The sequence below is a fragment of the Peromyscus leucopus genome, chromosome 2 (assembly GCF_004664715.2).
Source record: "Peromyscus leucopus breed LL Stock chromosome 2, UCI_PerLeu_2.1, whole genome shotgun sequence".
In the NCBI taxonomy this organism is placed as follows: Eukaryota; Metazoa; Chordata; class Mammalia; order Rodentia; family Cricetidae; genus Peromyscus; species Peromyscus leucopus.
Window position 1 is genome coordinate 114,524,479 of NC_051064.1, and position 12,213 is coordinate 114,536,691.

The window sequence follows — 12,213 nt, forward strand, 5'->3', positions numbered from 1 at the left end:
ATTTTGCAGAGTGTAATTCTCAAAAAATATTAGCTGATGGAAAAGAATCTTCTGGGACTGAATTACACAATAGGGCTTCTCCTATATGTTCATGCTATAACACTAAAGTTTGTGAGCTTATATGATAGTGACCTCTCCAAAATGTAGACCCAGTCTCTTTTGTTCCTCCTTTGTCCTTGGGTCTACCTGCATGCTGCAGGGATGTATAGCCTCTCCTGAAGTAACCTAATTTCCCTTATTATGTTTTGAAAGAGTTGAATGAGGTGACTGAGAACCATTGCTCACAGAGGACCCAGATTTGTAACCCTGAATGACTGCCTCCTCCTGTACTAACTCAACATCAGCATCACTCTGAACTGCTGTTTCATGTCTGGAAGGCAAAGCATAGCTAGTTAGTTGCCATTTGGTGGCATCTCACATTTTAAACTTGTCACACTGAAGACTGGTTCAGGAAGAAGTCCTATAGCACCCACCCATCTGATCTTGGTCTCTCTCTTTCTCTTCTGTCTTGTTCATTCTCTCTCTTCTCTCTCTTCTCTCTCTCTCTCTCTCTCTCTCTCTCTCTCTCTCTCTCTCTGTCTCTGTCTCTCTCTCTCTCTCTCTCTCATTCTGTGTGTGTATGTCTCTGTCTCTCTCTCTGTGTATGTATGTGTGTCTGTCTGTCCCAGGCTTTCGGCTTCCTTCCCTCCCTCCTGTCTCTCAACTACCCCTCTCCTTCTGCTCTCCCCTCCCATTCTTTTCCCCACTCCCCTGTGTGTATATGGGCACAAACACCCTATGCCAAGATAATTTCATTTGAAGCACTCTCTTGAGGTTTTACATTTCAGCAGGCTTTTTGCCTTAGAAAGATTCAGCATTGATTTGTAGGAGGGAAGATATTGTTCTTTTAGAAACACCCAGGTCCCCTCTACTGTTCATGCCTAACCCGCTGGATGGGTTTTATAGATAAAAAGAGAACAAGAACAGGTCATTCTTGTGAAAACAGAGCCATGGATGCGTCTGCCCTAGCAGGAAGGGCCTTTCCCCAGCGGGGGCTGATAACTAAGACCACGTCTTTTTCCTGAGTTTTTCCTTTATACTTCATATGCTGCCTGTCATTTCTTTCTTTTTTAAAAAATTTAATGTTTATCTACCTTCTGCTTATAGAAATAAAATGACCCCGGCACACTGGTAATAGGAAGGATAATATCCTACTCACAGAGTGCCCAGTGTGCCAGGCACAGTTTGAAGAGTACTCTGAGCTCTTGTTCTCTTCCTCCAGCTGTGTCATTGAGCCCTGAGCTCAGCTAGCCTGGGGCTTTGCTCGTCTCTTCCCCCTGTCATGGAGGAACTGGGGCTAACTCAGAACTTTTTGATACAGAGGTCTCACCTCTGACTAGCTGAAGCTGCATTTGAGAAGACTGCGTTTGAGTGCTTTCTGGAATAGTTACTGGTTTATAAGCATCCTTCTTAGTTTTACTAACAAGTTGTGAGGAGAGAAAGCTGGCTTGGGAGAGACATGTGAGCATGTTTAACACTTGGCACATGTACACACACACACACACACACACACACACACACACACACGAGATTGCACATAGCCAGCTGCTGGCCACATGCCACATGGGCAGCATACTAGAGAATGCATTTAAGATATGTACTGGGAACCTTTGGGGAGTATAAGAAACAGATTCCCAGAGTCTCAATTCCATCCCAGAAAAATATTTTCCTACTAAGGACCATTCTCAGAGTAGGTTCAGATGTCTACCTCTAGAGCTTTTGTGTTTGAACTTCTGGCTTCCACAGTGAGAGACAAATCAGCCGAATCTGTTTTGAATCCTGCACAGGAAAAAAACAAACAAACAAACAAACCCTCTTAGATTCTGTGATATTAGGTTAGACAGTGAGGAAACGAGGAGAAATAACATGTTAGTATTTGTGTGGCATGCCTCGGGACATGTTGTGAGTACATAGAAACACAAGACACAAGAGCCATTCCCCACTCCTGGCTCTTCCTCAGACTCACACTTTGGACAAGCCTCTGCCATCCCCCGGATTTAAGTTCTCTCATCTGTGAAGTGAGAGTTGGAGCAGTCAGTCACCAGGGTCCCTTAGACTCTGCCTTCTGATATTTGTGCTGTTGAGGAGGAAATGCACCTTCCTTTCCTCAGCCTATGTGGGGCCGGGGAGCCTTACAGAGTAGGTGTCACCTCAAGAAGGGCTGCTTCTCCTCTTGTGCCTCTTGATTACCAAGCCACAGAAACCAAGTTTTCTTGAGGAGATACTTGCTGTAGAAATGTCCTGAGTATTGAGAGATTCACATGTCAGTTGAGTTCAGACCAGCTATCTTAGTTACCTTTCTATTGCTGTGACAAGATACCATGACCAGGGCAATTTGTAAGCTGAGAGAAGCTACCTGGGAATACCACAGGTTTTTAAAACCTCAAATACCACCCCAGCTACACCCTCCCCCAGCCATTCCCCACTTCTAATCCTTCCCAAACAGTTTTACCAACTGGAGACCAAGTAGACAAACACGAGCTTATGGAGCCGTTCTCATTCAAACCACCATACCAGATGACAGTCCAGGAGCTATTCCAGCTCTCGGATTCTAGAATTCCATAAAAGGCAACCCTGTAGATGAATATGCTGAAACCCCTGTGCAGAGTCATGTGGGTGCTGTTTAGTACTTTGTATGTGGTTGATTGGCACACACCCTAGATGCTGTATGCTGCTTTTAAGAGCTCCCTGTGCAGGTTACAATAGGCCTTGTATTGGGTTTGTTTGCTTTTCCTTTTTAGCTGGTTTGGCCTCATTTACTTTATAGAATTTGAAGTTTTGGACTTTTTGAGTGTTTTGACTCATAATCAACCTTGTTCTCTTGATGTGCATTTTAGAAGACAAATCTGATCTTGAGAACAGTGTGATGCAGAAGAAAATAAAAATCCCCAAACTTTCTCTCAGTCACCTAGAAGATGATGGGGAGGTTAAAGACTACGGGGAAGAAGATTTACAGCTCAGACACATCAAGGTAACAAAATCTTTGCTTTTCTTGGACCTTCATGGGAGTGATTTTGTATTTCTCAGAGCTAAAGAATTCCAGTCTGGCCTCCTTCTCCATATAAATGTCCCTGGTGTCATAGGCCATGGGCATTGTTTTGTTTGGGGTTTTTTGGAGGAGGAGAAGGAGGATACTTGTGACAGCAGTTGCATTCTCCCTATGGCCTGCTGTTCAGAGAGTCCCCATTTAGATTGCACCACCAGGCACAGTTCCGTGGCAGTGTGTGCGGTGGCATGGCTGCTGGAGATTTAGAACAACGGGCTTTTCCCTGGCACACAACTCTGGAGACGTCACCACTGAACTACGTGAACATTCGGCAGCTGTTGGTCTTGGGTAGCAGTTTTGAGCTAGTCACTATCAAATTGTCCCATATTTCTGAGGGTGGATTTGCTGGGGAAAGATATTGGTAAAATTCACAGAGGGCATTTATGGGATCTTGGATTGGATGAAAAACCTTTTCATGAGGTTGCATTTCCTTGTTCTGTGGCCCAGCTGGTCTCTCACTATATGAAAACAAACAAACAAACAAAAACCCTACTGGAAATCTTGTTCCACAGTCTAGAGTATCCCAGAGAAAGGAAGAGGGAGGAGAAGAAAGGTAACTTCTGCTCTGTGATCTCATTTGGGACACAAGGTCAAGAACATCCCCAGAGTGTAGTCCAAAAGATGCAGTCAATTCACTGGGTGACATCTGTTACACCCCTGCTGTGGCTCTGGCCCAGGGCTGGCCCCTGGGGTCATGGAGTGCAGCCATGTGGTCCCTGTACCCAGGGTTCTCACAGTAGAGTGATGCAGACAGATGCTTAGGGTGATCATTACGATTTTAGTAGATGCATTCATCTGTTCTTTATCTCAGTAAATAAAATGACCAGGACTTTTGCAGTGTTACTCAATCTTAAGTCATGAGTTTACCTCAATTTCATTTCCTGACACTGGAAAGCTGAGTCAGGCATGGTTACATTGTAGAGACTCTTGTGTACTCTGTTTGCACCTCCCATCATGCCTCTGGGAGGGCTCATGACCTTTCAACCCTGGGTGACGACTCAGCCACCCTGCTCTTCTGCCACCCTCAGGGGGATTTTGGTGCATGTGAGCTGAAATTGCCTCAGCCCCAGGGAAGTGGTGGACCCGTCTTTTGTGAATGAGCCTTCATTGCTCTGTGCTGTCCTGCTGAGGGAGAGGCTGGCAGATGTGAGAGAGGGACTCCCTGCTGGAAGTTGGGCTCCAGATTCTGCTTCTGGCTCCGTGGCATGTAATTCCCCATGCTACCCTGGAATGGTTCCTCCCCTCCCCGGGGCTTGATTTGCCTACCTGCACCATGAAGAAAACTGAAAGCACCCCAATGTTAGCATTCTTTGAAGTTTTCAGTTGAGTAAACATTTGTCAGGCTTCTGCCAACTGCCAGTCCTGAGTGAGTAGGCAGTAGAGAACCAGAGAAAACAAGACATATGTACTGCCCTAGATTAGAGTGGGTTTGGGTTTTGACGTCCTTCCAAACTGAAACAGTCTTTAAAAGGTTGCAAGATAGAATTCCTTGCATATGTATGTTCTTGAGTGTGATTCCTCTGGAATGGCTTGCACAGGCCAGATTGTCTCCCAATCCTCTAAAAATTCACACTGGACACCCCCATGAGCAAGTGACTGCCCAGGCACTGTGGAGGAGGGGGGGCGCTGGGAAATTTAGAAGAGTGGTCCTGGTATGTGCATCCCAGAGGCCGAGTGCTGGAATGGAAAAAGTGAAGTGTTAGCATGACAAGAATGACCTGGTTCTGCAACCACCTGTTTGTGTGACTTTTGACAAGAGCACTCTGAGCCTCTGTTTCCCCATTTGCAAAATGAAGGGCTTTGACTGTGTCTATAACAGGTTTCTCCAAGCACTGATGTTCTGTGGTTCTGTGATTCTAGGATTGTCTGGGCAAATATTGAGCTGCAGTCCAAGAAAGTCCCAGCTGCCCTTGCCTGAACTGATTCTCGTTGTCCTACACAGAGACCGGAGGGGCGAAAGCCTAGTGAAGCGGCCCACAAGAGTATCGAGGCAGTGGTGGCCCGGCTAGAGAAACAGAACGGCCTGAGCCTGGGTCACAGCACTTGTCCGGAAGAGGTCTTTGTGGAGGCCTCACCGGGCACAGAGGACATGGACAGCCTGGAGGATGCTGTTGTGCCCCGGGCTCTGTATGAGGAGCTGCTGCGAAACTACCAGCAGCAACAGGAGGAGATGCGCCACCTCCAGCAGGAGCTGGAGCGGACTCGGAGGCAGCTTGTCCAGCAGGCCAAGAAGCTCAAGGAGTACGGGGCACTGGTGTCTGAAATGAAGGAGCTCCGAGACCTCAACAGGAGACTCCAAGATGTGCTGCTCCTGCGGCTTGGCAGCGGTGAGTGCCCAGGCAGGCCACTTACCATTCTTCACAGTGGGAGGGGCACCTTCCTGCTGCTCCCCTTCCAGCAGGATAAAGGGGAGAAGCAGGTCCAGTGCCCTTGAGGCTAGGGAAGGAGAGAGACTTGGCTCAACACTCACCCCAAAGAGGTGTCGCTCTCCTCTTTGTGAATATGATAGGAAGCCATGAATGCAGCATTGGCCACACTGTGGGAAGAACATTGGGGAATGTGGCTCGGAGAGCAAGGGTAGACAGAATGCTTGCTACTGACCATTCAGCGAGAGGTAGCAAGGGGACTCAGGGTAGACCTCCAAACTGACTTCAAGACAGTAAAGAAAACTGGATGTGATCTGAAACACATAGTTACTGTGAGCCAGAAAGTGACAAAGTGGGGATCCTGTTAACATGACCAGAAAGTTGAGAGCATGAACAGGGTATTTGTAGGGGGTTATATGAGAGAGACTTGAGGAAGTGCCTGGGTCTTGAAAGGTGGGCACCATATCCAGGCACCCGAGATTTCAAAGGCGGCACTCATGAGTATGGGAAACCCGTGGTGGATGTTAGGAAGGGCTGCTGCAGATGTGGAGGGCAGAGGATAAGGGTGCTGAAAACTACCATCTTGGGTAGTCAGGGATTGTTTCAGTGGGAATGGGAGGCTGAAATCGCTTTTGAGGACTGGGCAAATAGAGTGCCTGCATAGTATGTGCAGAGCCCAGAGTTCAACCCACTACAAAGCAAAACAGACGAGAATGCTTTGTGCCTTGGAGGTATGTAGGGATTAGTGTAAAGATACACAAAATTCCTTTGGTTTGCTCATAGGAGAACCACCCTGGCCTTTAAGATTTCTCATCTGAAGTGGTGTAGAGGCTGGAATGAATGGATTCTAAAAGGCAAGAGACTGTGAGAAGAACAGACAGAAAACTTCCTGCAGAGTGTAAGACTCTAGCAGTGTGCAAGGTGGGGCCAGTCAGTACAAAGGTTGTTCTGCCATGTATTCACAGCCTTCCTGGCTTCTGCATCAGGGCACTGTGCTCAGAAGGGGAGGTGAACTAGGTTAGAAAAATGAGTCCTGTCTCCAAAGCCTCCAAATATGTCACTGAAGAGGAAAGGTCTCCATTATCTAGATACGCAGTGCACATTGATGTGCAGACTCTGTTCTTCAATTTGTGTGGACAGGCCTGCTTTCACACTGCCCCCTTTCCATTTGCAGGTGCCTTTTGCTTCTTAAGTGTGTCTTCATGGTAATGTCTCAGTAGATCAGCCAGGGGCCTTTTCCTGACCTTAACACAGAGGAGCAAGCAGGGCAGGGGTTGACAGAGACAAACCTGCAGCTCACACTGTGTCACCATAGTTAATGTGCTGGAAGTGTCCCCACTCTCCAGCTCTGCCTTCACCTTGGCTTTATCCCAGATCATAGGTTCACCGTGACACTAAAGGTTACGTGTGACTTTCAGATCCACGAGGTATTTATTACAATAAAATCTCAGTGAGAAGCCATAACTGAGAATTTAAGAAGGCAGTGTTGGTGCTGTAGTGCAGGTGGACACTGGGGACAGAATTCAGTTTTCAGGGAGAAGTGTGTTTCCTGACCTTCAGATGAATGGCTTTTACTTTGATTGTGCTGGGCCTTTTGTGGACTTCTTCAGAAGGATGGGGAAGCACGCCAACAGCAAACTCTTTCCGCACCATTAGCTCAGCTCCTGAGGGAAATTACCTGTTTTGCATGGTCCTGAACTGAGTTTAGACTCCAGAAACCACCCCTTCCTTGGGCAGTAAGAAACGGCATTTTGTGTAGACAGATGTCTCTTTTCAACCTAAAACACTTGACAGTGAAACCTAACCCTGACTATAGTCGGTGTCCTGACCTTGCCAGGATTTCTCATCCTGCATGACTCGAATGTCATCATGATGGCCAGTGGCCATCTCTTCTCGGACATGTCACTGTTGCTGTCACAGTGGGATGGACTCCAGCAACAAGTGTAGACGTGGCTTCCGGCATGGCCACATACAGAGCCCTGTGCTCTCAGGGAGGTGACTTCACACACACCTTCCTCCATCTAGGAACACTTAAACTCCATTTATGAACGTGTTGACTGACACTAAGACAAATCTATGTACTCCTTAATAATCAAAGGGTCTCTGCCTGTGTAAGGTTGTATATTTTATGGATGTATACAGGCCTGGAGTCAAATTCCAACTTCCCTACAGTCTATGTCTTTGAAAAGTTCTTTCCTTTCCTTCTCCCTTTCCTTCCTTTCTAACTTCTTTCCTCCTGGTTCCCTTCACCAGTACTTACTGCTCTCCTCCTGTGTCAGGCATTGTGCCTATGGTGAGTAACAGTCTCATACATTTAGAGCACACACTCACATATACACACACATACACACACACACACACACACACACACGAACACATACAAAACACACACATATAAAACACAGATGCACACACACATGTGCACACACATATGCATGCATACATGTACACTTTGCCTTCTGTTCTGGAGGATCTCACAAGCACAGAGGGCTGTAGAACAACAGAGCTAAGACAACCGATCTTTAGAAGATTAATAAAGAAAAGTCACCTGAAGGAAGAAAATGGGCTTGAAAAGTGAGTTTCTATGCAGGCAGGTATAATTAGGTGGGAAGAATGAGGTACAATCTAACCAACTCTGTGAGCCTCAGTATTACACTCCTTAAAATGGGGCTGATATGAGCCCCCCTTACAGCTTTGGAGCACTCAGTATAGTGTCTGGAACTCTGTTGATGCTCAGGTTCTATTAGCTACTCTTTTTCTACATCATTTGGAAGGGAAGCTAAGATAGGGTATGTTTTGGATTTTTAAAGCTGGCTCCAACAATCAGTAATTGGCCCTGTGACTTTGGGCAGGTTAACCAACTTCTCTGCCTCTCATGAAAATGCGGAGCAACCAGCTGTGGAGGGGGGTCCCACATTTTGAGCAATCCTCTCTGCTCCCCCAGTTCTGGGAAAATAGTTATTCTGTAAACATTACCCAGAACCTGGGCGAGAAAAAGAGCCAGAAAGTGACAGACCTTTGTGGGGCCTCAGTTCCACATGGCCTTTAAGGCCTGGGTTGGTATCGGGCCAGGCTTTCTTCATGTTCTTAGAGGCCTCACCTGCCTTCCTCTCCTTGGGTCCCAGCTCAAAATCCTCTGTCTACACTGGGTGCTGGATCATTTATACCCTTACAGGTTATTCAGAAACCAGGTTGGCCAATAGGTCAATCCTCAGTTTTAAGAGGATTTCTCCCCATATGGGAGGATTACTGGTAGTGTGGGAATTTCAGGGTAGATGGGGTGGGGGGGAGGGGAGCTGGGAGGCAGTAGCCTGGCCTCTTGAGGCTTGTGGCTCATGACAGCTTCAGGCATGGGGATCCAATTCATTGGCAGCCAGGAGTTGTCCTGGAGGTGGAGGCACACACTGAGGGGGGACATGGGCAGCAGGATGGCTGGTGCTCTCGGATGCTTGGCTGGGTGATCCACTTCTTCTTCATCTGTATGTTCTTTCATGCATTCTCTGGAAATGTCAGATGTGTCTGTCTGATGGGAAGGGTTCTCAAAAGCGTGGAATCCTGGGGCTCTGTACGAACCGACAGGAGGTACACTGTCCTCACTTTGCTAAGGAAGAAGCCAGACCACACTGGTCCAGTGTGCCTATCTTGGGACCTTTACCCCCCCCCCCATGGCTTTCTTTGGCACTCTGACTCCCTTGTCACCAATATGGATGTAACTATACCATCCCTCATAAAGGACCATCCAGTCCTTCTCCATGGTCCTAGCCTCTGAAACAACCCTTTCTGACGGACATAACCTCACACTCTTACCCAAGAGAGTCATTCATTTCAGTACTTGTACAGAATTAAATAAGGAAGCACTGTTTGAGTGTGGCTGTATGTCCACCACCCAGTCATTGTTCAGCAAACAGCAGTCTGACTTCCTTTCCTCCCCTTTTCTCTCCATCCCCCCAAAGAATCCGTGGAGAAGATTCTGAAAGCTTAAGGACATTGCTGCTTACAAGGCACACACTGATTTATGGGATTATTCATTCATTTATTCCTTCATCTTCAACAAATGTTTATTGAGATTGTACTTTGTGCCAAGACAGGGAGAGATGTTAGAAGCCTGGAGATGACAGAGACAGAGACTTTCATAAAAAGCACCTGTAAGTTAGAGGTTTAGTGTTTTCAAACTGGGGGATGGTGGCCTCCAGGAAGGCCAAGGAGATAAGGTGAAGCAGGGCAGTTGGGATGCAGGGGCCAGGGAACACCAGTGTGAGTCGAGCAAAGGGGTGTTTCAGCTTCGCTTCAACTAGTCCCTACTGAGGCATCTCGCCAGCCCAAGTCCCTGTTCTTAATACACAGGGGAAAAAACAAGTTTAGGCAGCCTCCTTACTGTCATTCCTTTTGGCATGAACCAAGTGGCATAAGTTCAATGCTTCTCTAAAAAACCCTGAGGAATGTGAGGAGGAGTAGACATGTCCTTGCATTGAGGATGCACATAGATGTGCCAGGGGCCACAACCATGGATACCTCGCACCAGGCAGAGTAAAATTGGTACAGTAATTGCAGGAGGGAGGCGGATAATGATTTTAGACTTTGTATATATTTTGTCAAGGAATGTAGGTCCAGATGATGAATTCTGACCAGCTGAGAGAGAGATAATAAGAATAATAACAGTAATTTGCATGTGCGTGGCACCTTACAGGTTTCAAAGCACCTTGACATTTTTATCTCATTGGACTATTCCAGTAGCCTTATTGCAAGGCCAGGTAAGGATTATTATCTCCATTTGAAAGAAGAGCATGTGAAAAGAAGAGATAATGCCCCTGTTGGCTAGATCATAAGCGGGGGAAATGTTTGAAGAAGAGAGCTGTGGCGGCTGGCCTGCATATCTGTCTTGGCTCTTTAGAGCTGGATTGCTAACACATCTGTAACCCTCTGAGTTTATGCCTTGTGTTCTGTCCAAGGTCTGTTAAAATACCAGCTTTGATCTTTAAAATCCTTTGTGGTCTGAGCTGGCTTCTTTACGCCCAGGTCTCTGATGGTGCCCTAGAAAAGACAGCTAATGTCAGCCGGATGCTTCCTGCTGATTCCTCTGGACTGGAGGCAGCCTGGCCTTTGGCAACAGATATTACTTGGGCTTGAATCTCACTTGCTGTAATTCCTTACCTGGGTGACTTGAAGCTGATGATTTAACCCTTCCGAGTCTGTTTTCTCCTCGGTGAAATGGGAATCCTTAAGACTGCCACATTCAGGCAGAGAACCCACTTAGTGATTGAACGTCTGCGTGAGTCCTGGGGTGAGGAGTGTCAGAGTTTTGAGTCTTGGTTCTTCCAGAGTCTACTTTAGTTGCTTTGGACAAGTTACTTCCTGAGCTTTACTTTACTCATCTGTGATACAGAGTCCGTGATCACCCCAACCATTACAGCTGAGATGATGAAATAAACCACGGCAGTAAAGATGTCCGCCAGACACAAACATGAGATTGTTCAGTAACTCCTACACTGGCATGTAGGTCATTGAAGGATGACACAAGACAGGGTGTGCACAGTGCCTGGCACCTCCCAGCTCTTCTTCCTGCCACGGGACACAGATACTGTAGAGAACACCGTAATCTTTGGCTAACCCCTAGGGCCTCCTGCAGCTCCCCTACTTCCTAGTCTAAGCTTCCAGAGCACAACTTTCTCAGTCATCCAGTTTACAACTGTGTGGTCTGAAGTCTTAGAATTCCCTCCTTCCCTCAGTTTTCCTGAGTGGAATTCTACCTTACCTCCGTTGTTCTGTTCACTAGCCCTCATCAGTTGATCCTGTCACTTGTCTCAGAGATCTCCAAGACCCCCTCAGTTCTTTCAGACTCACCAGATGTAACTCTGCCTCCCCATTGCTTAGGCTTTCCTTGGGCCCTTTGCCTTATCTTTAGGTCCTCAGTTCATAATCACCAGTGTGAGCAGGAGCACTGAAAATAATTGGATTTTGAGAGACGGCTGAAGAAGCTGGGTGAGAGCCATTTACTTGTAGAAGTAAAACCCGGGGGCTCACAGTTGCCCCCAAGTTTGGTGTGGTACCAGAATGTGTACTTGGTGCTGCCCTATGTGGATGTCTCGAAAAGATCTAGTTGCAAGACTGTAATCTTTTATCTGATGATAGCGGCCATCTTTAATTTTGAAGGCCTTATTTATTTATTGCTTTGTTGACTTACCAGAATTACCCAGAGCTGAGGCCAGATTATTTTCAAATGTGATTTCAAGGTGGTTAAACAATTCTTGACTCCCTTTTCTCTTTTCTCCCTGGAACCAATTTCCGATGTGTCAAGGGGATGGGGCTGAGGAAGATCCCTTCCTGCCCCTTTGATAGCTGTTAGGCAGCTAGAAAATCAGGACATTGCTGGGCTCTGCTTTATGACAGGTTTGTTTTCTGCTGGCCGCAGCAGTCAGGAAATGCAAATGGCAAACTTACCACTCACTGCACTTCTAGATGTTCCCTGGGGCAGATACTAGCAACTTTTTTACTCATAAAACCTGCCCAGCCATAGATGGATGCATGACGCCAGAACCGGCTGTTCCAAGAGACCAATCAGGTAACTTGCCGGAGGCCACGTTTCAGAAGGAGGCCGGTCTTGCTTTTCCAAGTGTCAGGCAGTTTGATCAGTCACTCAGCTCCTGTGCCTCTCCAGCAGTGCCCCCTCCTCTACCAGCCCGTGGATTCTGGAGCTTTCAGACTCACATGCTTCCAAAGGTTTCCTGCTCAATTGCTGTATAGTGTCTGTCTTACCCGGCTGTA

At 47.0% G+C, this 12,213-nt stretch overlaps 2 protein-coding genes across 6 annotated transcripts in view; both read left to right on the top strand.

Moving 5' to 3' along the window:
- Agbl4 (ATP/GTP binding protein like 4) overlaps positions 1-12,213 on the top strand; it is a 1,176,960-nt gene that overhangs the window by 945,442 nt on the left and 219,305 nt on the right. The gene's annotated exons all lie outside the window — the stretch shown is intronic.
- The window catches only part of Bend5 (BEN domain containing 5), a 49,734-nt gene that overhangs the window by 16,429 nt on the left and 21,092 nt on the right, over positions 1-12,213 (top strand). For 2 of the 3 annotated variants that reach the window (XM_028889978.2, XM_028890002.2), the window contains exons 2-3: positions 2,877-3,010; positions 5,028-5,412. In XM_028889978.2, coding sequence (XP_028745811.1) covers positions 2,877-3,010; positions 5,028-5,412 — 519 coding nt within the window. Of the gene's footprint in view, positions 1-2,876; positions 3,011-4,945; positions 5,413-12,213 lie in introns of all 3 variants that reach the window. The other variant, XM_028890011.2, reaches the window with a different exon arrangement.